Source organism: Ictidomys tridecemlineatus, chromosome 3 (genome assembly GCF_052094955.1).
Source record: "Ictidomys tridecemlineatus isolate mIctTri1 chromosome 3, mIctTri1.hap1, whole genome shotgun sequence".
In the NCBI taxonomy this organism is placed as follows: domain Eukaryota; kingdom Metazoa; phylum Chordata; class Mammalia; order Rodentia; family Sciuridae; genus Ictidomys; species Ictidomys tridecemlineatus.
Window position 1 is genome coordinate 49,686,372 of NC_135479.1, and position 15,757 is coordinate 49,702,128.

General features: G+C 46.6%; 1 protein-coding gene across 1 annotated transcript in view; it reads left to right on the forward strand.

Annotated features, from left to right (window-relative positions):
• The first annotated feature begins 643 nt into the window (after positions 1-643).
• Nlrp1 (NLR family pyrin domain containing 1) overlaps positions 644-15,757 on the forward strand; it is a 43,215-nt gene continuing 28,101 nt past the window's right edge. The window contains exons 1-6 of the mRNA XM_021734618.3: positions 644-1,063; positions 1,292-1,790; positions 2,671-2,832; positions 4,355-4,555; positions 8,099-9,716; positions 13,636-13,806. Coding sequence (XP_021590293.2) covers positions 1,472-1,790; positions 2,671-2,832; positions 4,355-4,555; positions 8,099-9,716; positions 13,636-13,806 — 2,471 coding nt within the window. The 5' untranslated portion in view covers positions 644-1,063; positions 1,292-1,471. The remainder of the gene's footprint in view (positions 1,064-1,291; positions 1,791-2,670; positions 2,833-4,354; positions 4,556-8,098; positions 9,717-13,635; positions 13,807-15,757) is intronic.

Here is a 15,757-nt window from a genome sequence, read left to right on the forward strand (position 1 = left end):
GAGCATGTGATCCAGGCAGGCTGCAGGGGAAAAAGGAAGTGATCTGATTGAGAGCTCAGCTCCAGGATGTTTGAAGAATGCCTGCTGAACTGGAGGCTCTTGGAAAACTTATGATGTCCCACTTAATTTAAAAAAAAAAAAAAAAAACAGGCTGAGGCTCAAAGACATGAATGAGCCGCTCAGGGAGCCAGTGGCCAAGCAAGCCATGGACTGAAGCTCCTGAAGCCTGGGCTCCTCCAGCTCAGGGCGAGTCAAGGCATCTTCTGAAACTCCTGCTGTTATTTATTTCACAATAGCAAATGAGTTGGGCAATGTCATTCTCCAACCTAGAGTCCCCAAACTCTGCCACTTTGACAAAAGAGGAAGAACATCTGTCTCTGATTCCCCCAGTGGCTGGCTTCGCGACGGTAAGGCACGGACTGTTCCGCTTTCGGGTGGAGATGTTTGCTAGCTGAGACCCGGGCAGCCTGCACAGCCCCCTCAATCTGGAATCTATCTATTCCCAGATAATATAGAGATAGATAGATAGACAGACAGATAGATGTCAGGATGAGCAAGTGGGGCTCAGGAAGCCCCCAAACCATGAGAGGCTGGAAATATGCTTCCTGGACAACTCTAAGAAGCTGCCCTGGCACCTACCCTGAGTGCCAGGGCACGGACCCCCAGCCCCTGCCTGGAGAGTCTGCACCCTGGCCCTGTAGGCAGGCTCAGGTGATGGGTGACAGGGTACAATGTGCTACACACAGCATGTGTCTGTCCTGGATGTAGATAGGCCTGTCCAGGTCCCTCCCCTCCCCTGACCACACCCCTCAGAGGTTTCCTCTGGGTGACTTGTCCTTCCTGCTGTGGCCAGCTCTGGGTTGTTCTCAACCAGGAGATGTCCCAACCAGGAGCATTCTGGAGAGAACTGCAAATGGGTCTGAACTGAATCTTGGGCTCTGAGCCCACCACTTGCATGGCCTCTCTCCCCCCTCCATCTCACCCCCTCTCAATGCTGTGTCTCAAGGGTTGATTCCAGGAGTCCAGATCTCAGGAGAAGGAAGAATCTGAGGAACCCAGAATAGTAAGTGTCAGTTACACCCTCATCTCCCCATCCCTCCATCCTCCCACCCCTCCCTCCTCCCATTCCTCCTCCCCATCACCTTTCCTGACCAGCCCTGGGCCCTGCCCCTGCACCTCCATGGACTCTGACTTCTTCCCGTATCTTCCAGTCCCCTTGGGTCTCCTCCCTCCTGTGGCTCTCCTACCACTCCTCTCCCCTCACTCCTCCTGATATCATCTATATTGGCAGATGCCCTCAGTTTACAAAACTGAGTCCCAAATGCTGAATCGGAGTTTGCCAGGCTAAGAGACATGATCCCCAGGAGAATCGTGCATTGAGAGACGTGCATTGTCCAAGGCAAAGGAAGATCACTCTTCTCTACCTGCCTGATGCCCTTCACCACCCACTCACTTACCCACTGCTCCCCCCATGAATATCCCCAAGGCTCTCCTGCCTGGGGCAGAGATGGCCAGAGGGACCCAGGACCAGCTGGCTCATTACCTGGAGCTACTGCCGAAAGAGGAGCTGAAGGAATTCCAGCTTCGGCTATCCAACAAAACACTCTTTGGGTGTCCTTCTGGTGTGACACCAGCTCAACCAGAGAAGGCAAGTGGTACGGAGGTGGCCTCACAACTGGTGGCTCAGTATGGGGAGCAGCGAGCCTGGGACCTGGCCTTCCATACCTGGGAACAGATGGGCCTGAGTCTGCTGTGTGCCCAGGCCCAGGCACAGACGACCTTGACTTCAAGTGAGTAGAAAAAGACCCTACCCCAGTCCCACTGGCACTACCACCCTCCCACCAAGCCACCTCTGGGTGGGTGACTTGGGACTGTCCAAAGGAGCATGCAGACTAGGCTAGAGTTAGAAGGCTTGCTGGGGGTCTCTTGCTAGACCCCTTGCCCTATACCCTCTTCTGTTCCAGTGCATTTCTATCCCCCATGGGATCCTCACAGTGCCTGGAGGGCTGATGGGGGGTAGACTGGCATTCAGAAGGGTACAGAGAGGAGTGGGCATGGGTTTCAAGCCCGGCTCCCCAAGAAGCCATTACAGAGCATTGTAGTTATGAACATGACTGGGAGATAGGCAGAGGCAGGCTCCTGTCACAGCACTGCCACCCTGGACAAGTCACTTTACTACTCTGCTTCTGTTTCTCCATGAGAGAGTTAAGAGCCTGTGTGGGAGTTAAAAGAGATAATCCATGTGAAATGGTTAGCAGAGTCTAATATACAGTAAATGCTCCATAAATGCAAGCTCTTGCAATTGATGCTGCTGCTGCTATTATCACTATTGGCAACCCAGGGAGGCAGGTGCTGGTAGCCTCACGTGGGAGAGCTAACGCTCAGAGGGGAATGTTAACTTACCCAAAGAAGCAACATCAGAACCAGGAAAGGTAGGCAAATTCCCTGAGCCCCAGATCAGGACTTTTTGCCCAGTGGTGTCTGTGAGGATGTCATTCTCTGGATGAGCCGTGGGGGGAGGTTGTGAGGGCCTCAGTGGGCTCATGGGTTTCTCCCAACCTCACTTGGTTAAGAAATGGGACCTGATTAATATGAAGAACCCCAGGCTCAGTCTGGCTTCTGTTCCTGCCCCTCGGACAAGCCCTCAACCTCTCTGTCTCCTTCCCATAGGCAACTCTTCCTTAATCATCGGCTCCCCAAAAACACCCGCCATGGAGTCCCCCAGCTGGCCCACCTCCACAGAAGTGCTGAAGTTCTGGAATTTTCCTTGCACCGGGTCCACCCGGGAATCAAAGAGAATTTTTCCTGTAACACCTAGCCACATACAGAAAGGTGAGTTAAGAGCCCTGCCTGGGGCTGGGGTGGGGCGGTGAGTCAGCCAGTGGGTCCCCACAGGTACACATGGACCTTCATGGGGACCTGGGGGGCATACTATAGAGGAAAGATGAAAGAGCCAGGATAGGGGTGGTGAGAGCCATACGGCTGGAAGGAATGGTCCTTCAAGGACCTCTCAGTGCTGAGACTGCTCCCCTTTCCGTTTGACAGATGGGGAAACTGGGACCCATGTGCATCAGTCCTGTGTGGCATGGTCCTTGACCATGCAGGGCTCATCCCATAATCTTGGTGGGCACCGAAGATCCACAGGGTCAGGGTAGCCCAGAAGTTCAAAAGAGGCTTCTGTTCTCCAGATGAACACACACACACACACACACACACACACACACACACACACACACATGCATGCACGCACACACATATCTACTTACACAAAATCTGAGCATGAGGCCAGGCTCATTCCTCATCCTCAGCCAGTTCCCTTTCCTAACTTCTCTTATTTTATTCTCTACCGTTTTGGTCACCAGGGTTCAAACCTCAGCTACACCCTTGCCTCTTCCTCTCTTATCCCAACAATCAAAATGGCCACCTCTTGACAGTGCAGAAGAGTTAGAGAGAATAGCCCGCCTGTTCACGCTCACAAGCACTTAGGGGCAGAGCCAGGGCTAGAATCCAGAGCAATCCATGCCTGGGGAAGTTATTTCCTTCTCCACCCTGCCACTGCTTTGTGGAAGTCGTGGGTTTGCCCCAATTTCCTTCCCTTCCTCTGTGCCCACTCTCGATCCTCTGCTCCCAAGTCCTGGCATGGGTGGCTACAGGATCCAACTCCATTGCCCTCAGTTTTCATTCTGACTTCACCCACTTGTGGTGTAATGTGGAACAAGTCTTTCCACCCTCATCTGAGACTTCATACTACTTAATTTTAGCTCCTTGTACCACCTCCAACTCCACAGGGTAGAATTAAGCTACACACACACATGCACGCACACACATATCTACTTGCACAAAATCTGAGCAAACACTCTACTTTGATATGATAAGAGGGGCTAGACTGCTCACATGTCTCCCCTAACAAAGATCCCCCACTATTTATGCCTCCCAAGAGCACTCTCCTCTTTCCATGCCCAAATCAGTACCAAACTGCTCTTCCACTCTCTATCACTTTGAACAATTCAACTCTACCTCCAACTTGCATGGCCTGAGTTCTCAGTGTCTGGCAAAACTGTGCACTGCAGTAAAGAGGATCTACCCTGCCCAGGAAGCTGCAGAGTAACTATGGTTACTTGAAATAGGGAGTTTGGCCTCTCAAGTGGTTCATCAAAATCTTGCACCCTTAAACGCACTATATTCCCACCAAAATGTTTCAGAACAGCCGTAAGAAAATAAAACTCTCCATCTACCTTGATATGGCTTAAACAATAAGATCTTAACAACTAGTCTGCAAGATCATTATGAGAGTCAAAGTGCATTTTCAGTAGCTAATCATTTCTCTTCTGTCATCCCCCATCCCCCCATCCAGGAAATCCTCCCTTGTTCCTCCACCGAGCTCCTTCAAGCTCCACAGACCAGGAGTCTCCAAGCCAAGAGTCACCCAATGCCCCCACATCCACAGTGCTGGGGGGCTGGGAACCTCCATCTCAAACCAATGCAGAACCAAGGCATCAGGGAGCTCCTGATACTGAGAAGCTTCTGGCTGAAACATCTGGAAACTATTACGGAGGTGAGGCCTTGCCGAGCTTCTGGGGCATGGCGGGGGTACAAAGGCATGCACAAAATCAGGTCCCTAGGGGCCAGGTTAACAGGCTGAGCAGAGGACCTGGAGAACCTCTGAATCCACTCCTTAGGACCCCTGACACTGCAGTCACCACTAGACCTAGGCCCTGCTTCTAGGAAGCCGCTAAAAGTGAGGATGTGGGTGCATTCTCCAGCACAAGAAACATACTCCACTGGCCTGGGGTCAGGTAAGCTGGATCTGATGTCCACAGAGCTTCTCACCAATCCCCTGCTGGAAGTGGTCTAGAGAAAGTCACGTGACTGCAAGTGCTCGCTAGACACCCCACTCCACATCAAACCCTGTGCCAGTGCTTCAATCTCATATTCTATTTAAATTTCACAACCACCGTTATGGTCCCATCTTGCAAATGAGAAAACTGAGGCTGAAAAAAGTAAAGTCTCACAATGAGGGGCACAGCTGGAATTCAGCCCTCCTTCTCCCCAACACCACAGTCCACACCTTTAACCCCTATGTCCTACTTCCTCTGCTGTGTAGGCAATGAGGACAGTCATTTCAAAGCCACAGCCACACTGGCTTCTGGTGTTATGGTCTTAACCCATGCTAGGGGATGCTCCTTTTGTATCTGAGGGGTGTTGAGTGAAAAAGAATCCTTCTACACACAACTGGGAGTTAATTTACAGAATTCATGGGCCGAAAATGTGGCCTAAGCTCAATGGGTGTCAACTGATTTAGTCACACCACTTCCCATTCAAAAAAAGAAAAGAAGGAAGAAAGAAGGGAGACAGGAAATGAGGAAAGGCAGAAAAATAGGAAGGAGTCTAGGCATCGTACAGAAACATACCAATGCAATATTACTACAATGTAATAATGATTAAAAAATTTTTAAAAAGCAAGTATAAAAACCGTGAAGGCAAATTAGTTGCTATAATTAAAGGTTCCATTGGTTCTGAGCATCCTGGCAAGCAGGGCAAAAAGAGCAATATAAATGGGTTACATAATAGCTATTATCACTAAGAAGAGAAAAGACCCACTCAAGGGAACCGGAGTCAAATTCCCTCTACAGCTAACCCATTTCCTCAAGTTTTCCCTGATTCTAAATTCTAAAGAAATTCTTCAAGGGTGGAAGTTGAACAGTTTCATAACAAGTACAAAAATCGCAGGCTTTCTGATTGATCAAGAACAAAGGCAAAAAAAATCTGCCTGTGTAAAGGAAATGATAAACAATATTTTAAACTGTGGGTCTTTGCTGCAGCTACTCAAACCGGCCATCACAGCCTTAAGGCAACCATAGACTATACACCAGCAAACTGTCATGATTGTGTTCCAATGACACTATATTTATGGACACTAAATTTTGAATATCACATAATTGTCACAACATGAAATGATATTCATCTTTTGATTTTTTTTCTCAACCATTTGAAAACGTAACAGTCATTCTCAGCTTGCAATTTGTACAAAAACAGGTGGCTGGCTGGGACTGGCAAAAACAGGCCAAATCCAGCCAGCTTTTATGGTTTTTGTGGATTTGGATGGAGCTGACCAACACCTACCTGGTCAGGCGTAACATTAAAATGAAACTCATTCAAGATAGAGGATTTTTTTTAAGTATTACTTAATTCAAGAAAGAAAATATTTTTTTTAAGTGTGACTTGATTCAAGAGGACAGTCCATGGTCACAGATCCATGAAAACTAGGAGGTTTTGGAAAAAGTGACATCAGAAGAGTTAAGTCCTCTCTTGGCATCTCAAGAGGCACAGCCTGAGCAGAGTGGGCGGTGGCCCCAGGTAACAATTGGCAGTGACCTATTGTTCCTAGAAGGTATTCACATTGCTAGAAATGTTCTCACAAGAGACAATAAAGGCAGACCCATAGATTGTGATTTCGGAGGTGAGTTGGACCCTGAAGCTGCAGTCTCACAAAGAATAACAATATGAATTGACTCCACACTCCCTACTCTCCCCAGATTTTCTTCATCCTGCCTGAAAGGTAGGACAGGTAGTAACCTTGACCTCCAGATATAGCCTACCAGGTGTCCTGGGGTAAACTGGTCTTCACCATCCCAGATGAACCATCTGGATCATCTTTAAAATTCATCTAGAGGGGAAAGCAAGAGATGTTCAAAATGTTAGGAAGTGAAATGTGGGGCGAGATTATAACAATTGCTCCATTCAGAATCTGACTTAATTTGGAGCCTGAGGACCCTCTGTGGGGAACGATCTCTTACATGATGAGCTCAGCTTCTCACTGTTCACTAGGCATCTTTCCATCTTTCACAAGTTGGTTCCCTTAGAAGCAGGTCCTGAGATGAGTTGTGTGTGCAGGTAGTTTATTGGGGAGGTGATTCCCCAGAGGCACTGGGAGTGAAGAAGGAAGTGAGTCTGGGGAGGAAGAATTCCTGCAAAGGTGTACCATGGAGCTGGCTACCCCTGTGAGCATCTGTCTTAGTTCATTTTCTATTGCTACAACAAAGTAACTGAGACCACGTACTTTATAAAGAGAAGGGGTTTACTTATCTCCTGCCAGTTCTGGATGCCAAGAGTCCTAAATCAGATGGCCGCATCTGCTTAGTTTCTGTTGAGGATCTTGTGCTGCTCCGTGTGTGGCGAGAGGGATAGGGGGCAGAAGAGCAAGCAGGAGGTTGCAGAAGAGAGGAAAGGGAGTCCAATTCCCTCCACAGCTAACTCATTTCCTCAAGAAATGAATGAATCTCTTCATGAGAGCTCCTCCCCCATGACCTAAATGCCTCCCATTAGGCCCCACCTCCAACACCACTACATCAGCAACCAAATTTCAATGAGTTTGGGGGGAAATAAATGACATCCAAACCAAAGCAGCAACTGAGGTTCAATGCTGTTGAGGATGTCTGGGAGACAATGTAGAACATTCCTCAGAGTTGCCTGTCCTGAGTACAGAGGACCCCATCTGTTGTCAGCTAATGCTTTCTCTAGAGCATTAGCTTTGCAGTCTTTCTGGCACATCCCACTGTGGGCCATGAGAGAGCCCTCAGACAATCACAGGTGCTTATTGAAGGATATGATTGGCAGGTCCTGCAAAGGTGGGTGTTGAAAAGATGCCATTCAGGAGACAACAGCATCTGCTCCGTAATCTATGATTTCCACTCCTCCTACAAGGAGATATCAAAATGCCCAACTTACAGATGAGAAAACTGAGGCTCAGTGCAGCTCATGGCCCAAGTCCTAGGCTTAATGAGGGCAGACAGTTGTGTCTGTCGGTTCACTCTTTATTCCCAGCCCCTAGAATAGTGCCTGACATTTGGAAAGCCCTGGATAAATATTTGAATTAAAAAAAAATATATCAGAGAGTATGATTTGGTAAAGATTTGAACTAAAATCTTCTACTCCAAAGCCCTTGTTCCTTCTACGTCACCTGCCAGAACCCACCATTATCTGCCGTTAATGTGCTATGTGGCTCAGAGTAGATACCTAAGTCCATTCAGTTGTTAAATGAATAAATGATCAACTCTGTTCTGTACCATTAGTTCCCATCTTTTCCTCCCTTATTTAGGAATCAGAGAAAGATATCAAAACCAGAGAAAAGAAAAGCTCCGCCACGCACAATCCTGGAAAAATGACAATATGCACCAAAAATTCACACAGCTGCTACTTCTACAAAAACCTCATTCCAGAGGCAAGAATCCCCTGGCCAGGAAAAGCTGGCATCGTGATGCAGTGGAGGAGCAAGGACATTTAATTGAGATCCGTGAATTATTTGGCCCAGGCCCAGGTTTCCAGAAAGAACCTCATATTGTCATACTGCATGGGGCTCCTGGAATTGGAAAGTCAACACTGGCCAGGCAGGTGAAGGGAGCCTGGGAAGAAGGCCAGCTGTACAGAGACCGCTTCCAGCACATCTTCTACTTCAGCTGCAGAGAGCTGGCCCAGTGCAAGTTGGTGAGTCTGGCTGAGCTCATCTCAGAAGATGGGACAGCCCCTACAGTGCCCATCAGGCAGATCCTGTCTCAGCCAGAGCAATTGCTCTTCATCCTGGATGGTATCGATGAGCCAAAATGGGTCTTGGAGAATCAGAGTCCTGAGCTCTGTGTGCACTGGAGCCAGTCACAGCCTGTGCATGCACTCCTGGGCGGTTTGCTGGGGAAAGCCATACTCCCTGAGGCCTCCTTGCTGCTCACATCTCGGACCACAGATCTGCAGAAACTCATTCCTTCTTTGAAGCAACCACGTTGGGTAGAAGTCCTGGGCTTCTCGGAGTCTGGCAGGAAAGAATATTTCTACAAATATTTCACAGATGAAAGCCAAGCAAACAGAGCCTTTACTATGCTGAAATCAAACCCTGAGCTCTTGACGTTGTGTCTCATGCCCTTGGTGTCCTGGATGGTCTGCACTTACCTGAAGGAGAACATGAAGTTGGGGAAAGTACTCCCACCCACCATTCAGACCCTCACAAGCCTGTATATGCACTACCTTTTCCAGGCCTTTCCAGCTCCACACCTAGGGACACAGCTCAAGGACTTCTGTTCTTTGGCTGCTGAAGGCCTCTGGCAAAGAAAGACTGTGTTCAGTGCAGGTGACCTCAGGAAGCACGAGTTAAATGAAGCCATCATCACCATTTTCTTGAAGAGGGGTGTTCTCCGCAAGGGCCCTGACTCCCCGACCTATAGCTTCATTCATCTCTGTTTCCAGGAGTTCTTTGCAGCAATGTCCTATGCCTTGAGGGATAAGGAGGAAAGAAGCCAAAGTCCTGATGGCCTTGGAGGTATGGAAGAGCTGCTAGATGTGTATGGAAGGAACAACCTCTTTGGGGCACCAACCGTGCGCTTCCTGTTCGGCCTCTTAAGTGATCACTGGTCAAGAGCAACGGAGGAACCCTTCACCTTCCAGTTGTATCCGGAAAGGAAATGGGAGCTGCTGCAATGGGTGGAGGCCAAATCCCCACCAGGAAAGCCACACTCTCTGGAGTTTCTCCATTGTTTGTATGAGACTCAGGATGAGGAATTCCTAATGCAGGCCATGGACTGTTTCCAAAGAACAAGGATGTATGTCCAGACAGACATGGAGCTTCTGGTGTTCATTTTCTGCATTAAATTCTGCGGTCATGTGAAGAGGCTTCAGCTGAATGAGAGCCCACAGAAGGGACAAGGATGGAGACCCCCTGGAGTTGTTCTGTGAGTATCCTGACCTCTCCTCTCATCAGCTCCCACCCACTTCCTGAGCACTGGAGACACTCACGCTCAGCCCCAGGGGCCAAAGGATGATGTCACCATGATTTCTAACTGCCCCATCCAACCACCATTCTCTACCTTCTTAAGATCCTCTACATGACTGGGCACAGTGGTGCATACCTGTAATCCCAGTGGCTCAGGAGGTTGAGGCAGGAGGATAGCAGGTTCAAAGCCAGCCTCAGCACCTTAGTGAGGCTCTGTCTCAAAATAAATATAAATAAAAAGGGCTAGCGATGTGGCTCAGTGGTAAAGCACCCTGAGTTTAATCCCTCAGTACCAAAAAAAAAACTCTACCCTCTCCAAGGATCAAGCAATCCATCTGCCTCTGCTCCTCTCTCTCTTGATATGCTATCTCTCCAGGAAATGATAAATTTCTATTTCAACTGCTTTAAGCACACCTCCCTCCTTCCCATGACAATGACATTGACCCTGAGATCTACCCCCATCACTTCAGGATACATGTCTATGAAGTGGAGTCCCCAATTTTTCCCTGAAAAACTGATTTCCTTATTTGCATCAATGGTGCCACTATTGCCCTGGACACTCAACCTGAAACACACTCTCTAAGCATAAAACAGTGGCTGTCTGAGTGGCCATCCAACCCCAGCAACCCTGGGAACTTCCCCTGCCTGTGTTGCAGTATTGATCTTTCAGTATCAGTATGAGTCTATCTTCCCCTCTTAGATGGTTCATTCCAAAAATATTAGTTTAACACTGATTTTGTGCCATGCCCTACAAATTACAAATCAAAAAAACAATCCCTGCCCTAAGGAACTGGGAGAGAAAACAGTCATCCATCAAATAATTACAATAGAATTTGACGGCCTGCGATAATAGAGGTATGGAAAAGGTATTATGGGGAGCCTAAAGAAGGGAATGAGCACACAAGTGAACCAGAAAAGGAGAAAGGCCCAGAGGGAAAAAAAATGTTTTATTTATTTGAGTCTTCTCTTTTCAGATTTTTAAAGCTTTTTCTCATAATAAAACCCATGTTCACTGTAGAAAGATTAAGATATGTAGATAAGCAAAAAGATGTATATTAATATCAATTGTAATTCTGTCACTCAGAGATGACCATTATTAAGAATTGAGGGCTGGGAATGTGGCTCAGGCGGTAGCGCGCTCGTCTGGCATGCGTGCGGCCCAGGTTCGATCCTCAGCACCACATACCAACAAAGATGTTGTGTCCGCCGAGAACTAAAAAAAAAAATAAAAATATTAAAAAAAAAAAAAAGAATTGAGTTATTGCCGGGCATGGTGGCTCTCACCTGTAATCCCCAAGGCTCAAAAGACTGAGGCAAGAGGATTGCAGTTCCAAAGCCAGCCTCTGCAACTTAGCAAAGCTGTAAACAACCCATTGAGACCCTCTCTCAAAATAAAGAAATGAATACGGCTGGGTGTGGCTCAGTGGTTAAGGGCCCCTGAGTACAATCCCTGACACCAGAAAATAAGAATAATAATAATAATTCAGTTATGTCTTCTACTCATTTGAACCATGCTATGCATTTTATATCAGTCAGCTTTATTTTCCTAAAAGGTCAAGTCTATCTTCTTGTGTTATTAAGTCTGATACAACAGCATTTTGAATGACCATGGGGTCATCCCTCAAGAGAGCTCTGTGGCTGATTTGACCATTCCCCTATTTATGGGATTGTTTCTAGTTATTCTTGGTTGTAAACATGATGTTGGCCTTAAAGGATATGGACACAGGTGTTGCAAGTGGCAGTGGCCTGATGTGCATCCTAGAGAGGCACAGAGGCAGAGACCAGATGGGGGACAAGAGGAACCAGGGACACCAAGGCCAGAGAAAGAGAGTTTGGAATGGATGGTAGCAGCATCCTATGGGAAAGTGGGAGGTATACAAGTGGAGAGGGAGATTTGAGAGGCTCCAAGTCAGCCAGGCCAGGCAGGGAGAACAGCCAGGAGACTAGAGTCCACCAACAAAAAAATTCCAGGAAAAGAGGCTAGGAATATAGCTTGGTCAGTAGAGTGCTTGCCTTGCATGTACAAGGCCCTGGGTTCAATCCCCAGCACCACCAAATACATCAAGGCAGGATGAGAGGCCTCAGGTATCTATTTGTCTTATAATCAAGCATCAAGCATTTTGAAGAATCAGTTTTGAATTTTGCCCTTCAGGTAGTATAAAATGCTACGTATGAATCAACAAAATCCATCCTTTGGAACTTTAATTATTTGATTTATTTTATATTTATTTAGTTTTGTAGAGCTTGAATAATACATGTTTAAATTTTTGTTTCAATCAACACTGGCCACCTGGAGAATCTTTTTTTTTTTTTTTGATGCATGCGTAGCATTTATATTTTTGAAGTCATTAATGTTTAAAATTGCGCTAGGATTTGGGAGAGATTCTGCAGTATCTTATAATCGTCACAAACCCTGTGCACCATCAAGTGCTATTGCTGTCCTGATTTTGCAGCTAAGGAGACTGAATGAGGCACAGGGAGGTGGACTTGCAAGCAGGAAGCTGGTTCCAGAGCCTCTGCTCCACACCTCTGCACTGCTCTGGAGGCTTTAGGGGAAAAATGAGTTAAGACTGACTGTAGTGGGTGGAAGAGTTACTGGAGTGTGGTGATAGAGACCTCTGGCAAGGAAACAGAAATGTCACTCTGAAACATGGAATCGAGCTTGAGCAGTTGAAGCCCTGTGCTTCAGTAAGCTTTTGCATCTCTGTGACCCAAATACCCAACAAGTACAAATTAGAGGAGGAAAAGTTTATTTACGGCTCATGATTTCAGAGGTCTCAGTCCATAGATGGCCAACTCCATTGCTCTGGGCTTAAGGTGAAGCAAAAATTTAAAGATGTGTTATTCAAGCTCTACAAAACCAAGCAAGCTCTGGGCTTAAGGTGAAGTGGAGGAAAGCTTCTGAACTCAAGACAAGGTCAGGAAGCAAAGAGAGGGAGGGGAAAGAGGCCACAGGGAAGGTGGACCTTTCCAGGGCACAACCCCAGTGACTTATCTCCTGCAGTCATGCCCCACCTGCCTATGGTTACCACCCAGTTCATTCAAACTAGAATGGACTGATAAGACTACAGCTCTCACAATTCAATCATTTCACCTCTGAAGATTCCTGCATTAACAGGAGTTTTGGAGAGACACCTCATATCCAACCAAAACACCCCAGAAGCAAGTGAGATCATTAAAGTATTGGGTGAAAATCGAGAAAGTATATGGGTGGAAGTCATATAAGGCAGAGTCTACTCTAACACTCATGTGAAACTCATCATCCTCTCCCATCTGGGTTGCAAATATTCTCTCCTAGGACATTCCCTTTGCCATCTCTTTCCTGTGGAACTTCACTAAGGTCTTGCTGTCCTTAGAAAACCAACATGAAGAGTAGTATATCTAATCATATCCAACATCCCATCACAAAATCATCCTCAAACCGTCTCTCCTGGACTCTGTTCCCATCTCCTTTCTAGCCACTGGGACTCCAAAATTCTGTGCCAAAGACAGGTATGTCTTCATTGATGGGAGGAAGGCTGTCCAAATTTCCAAGCTCCTCCTCTATGCCAGGGGCTATGCTGAATACTACAGATAAAAAGAGATACCAACTATCTGCCCCTGCATTCAGGGAACTCCCAGGCTCAGACAGAAACAGATGGAAGGATGAGCACATCGGTATACTATTGGTAAGGGTTGTAGAATGAGGTACCACACAGAAGAGGCCACCTAACCAGGTTGGCAGGAGCAGGTGGAAACGTGGGTCAGTCCTGGCAATGTCACTCCCCATTGAGGCCTGGTGCTCAGGAGGACAGAACCCCTCCCTGTTGTGCAGTGCTGTGCACACAGACTCTGCACATCTGGGTCACATCTCTCCTGTTCCTCTCTGTCTCCCTCAGGTCCAGATGGGTCCCCATCACCGACAACAGCTGGCAGGTTCTCTTCTCTACTCTCAGGGTCAGTGGAGGCCTGAGGGAGCTGGACCTTAGTGGAAATTCGCTAAGTCTCTCTGCAGTGCAGAATCTTCGTAGGACCCTGAGACCACCTCTGTGCTACCTGGAGACCTTGAGGTAAGTCTGGCCTGGGGTATCCAATGAAGCAGTGAGGGGTGCGAGATGGGAGGCAAAGGCTGAGTCTTAGGATGAAAGACTAGTCTTTGTATTTATCATATACCCATTGATCCCCTCTGACCGTGCACTATGACGAATGCCTGTGCTACTATGGTAAACGCATGCACACAAAATCTTTCCCGCAGTTTGTGAGAGATTGGTGTTAAGGACCACAGCTAACAAACAAGTGACAACAGGCCCAGATAAAGGCTCTAGTGGAGAAAACTTCCTTGAGGAAGTAACTGGAAGAAAATCTAAAAAACACAGAGGATTTGACTAAGTGAAACCGGGGGTGGGGGGGGCGGAAATATCCCAGACAGAGGGAATAGTATCCCTCTCCCACCTCTCCATGGAACCTCCATGCTACTTTTTTTTTTCTTTTTAACCAACAAGTGAGATCATGCAGTGTTCTTCTATTCTGGCTTATGTCACTCTTGGGGTTCATTTTGACATCATTATATAAGCATGGAATGTAATTTGCTCCAAATCAGTCCCCAGTGCTTCTCATTTACCTTTCTCTTTGACTTCTCTCCTTCCTCCCTCTCCTCCCTTTCCTCTATACTATTGATCTTTATTCTATCTATTTATAATCTGTTTGGGGGAGTATCAGAGATTGAACTCAGGGGCGCTCAACCGCTGAGCCACATCCCCAGCCCTATTTTGTATTCTATTTAGAGACAGGGTCTCACTGAGTTGCTTAGGGCCTTGCTAAGTTGTTGAGGCTAGCTTTGAACTTGTGATCCTCCTGCTTCAACCTCCCAAGCCCCTGAGATTATAGGCATGCATCACCATGCCCAGCTATTTATGGTCTATTTTAAATAAGTGCATTATAGATATACATAAAGGTGAAGTTCACTAGGGTATATTCATATATGTATTTAGGAATGTTTGGTCAGATTCATTCCACCACTCCTCCCTTTTCCTGTTCCTCTTCCCTCCCCATCAATCCCTGTCCTCTACCTCACAAATTTCTCTTCCTATTTTCATGGCATTCTCCCCTCCTTTATTCCCCCTTACTTTGATCTAACTGCCACGAATGAGAGAAAACATTCGACCCTTAACTTTCTGGGTCTGGCTTGTTTCACTTAGCATGATGTTCTCCAGTTCCATCCATTCACCAGCAAATGACATAATTTCGTTCTTCTTTATGGCTGAGTAAAACTCCATTATGTATACGTACCATATTTTCTTTATCCATTCATCTCTTGATGGGCACCTAGGCTGGTTCCATAGCTTGATTATTATGAATTGCACTGTTGTAAACATTGATGTGGCTACATCCCTATAATATGCTGACTTTAGATCTTTTGGATATATACCAAGAGATGGGATAGCTGAGTCATATTGTGGTTTCATTTGCAGTTTTTTTTTTTTTTGAGAAATCTATACTGCTTTCCAGAGTATTTATGCTAATACTCAGTCCAACCAACAATACATAAGTGTACCTTCCCCCCACACATACATCTTAGCCAACATTTATTATTATCTGTATTCTTGATAATTGCCATTCTGACTGGAGTGAGATGAAATATCAATGCACTTTTTATTTGCATTTCCCTGATTTCTAGAGATGTTGTACATTTTTTTCATATATTTGTTGGCCATTTGTGTTTCTTCTTTTAAACAGTTATCTATTTCATTCTTTAGCCCATTTATTAATTGGATGATTTGGTGGGGGTTTTTATGGTGGTTGTTGTGGTTGGTGTTGTTGTTTGGTATAAAGGTTCTTCATATATTCTGGATATTAATCCCCTAGCTGAGGAGCAGGTAGCAAAGATCTTCTCCCAGTCTTGGAGGTTCTCTCTGCACCCTCTTGTTTCCTCTGCTATGCAGAAGCTGGTTAATTTGATGCCATCCCACTTGATTCTTGGTTTTCTTTCTTGCACTTTAGAAGTGATGTTACGGAAGTCAA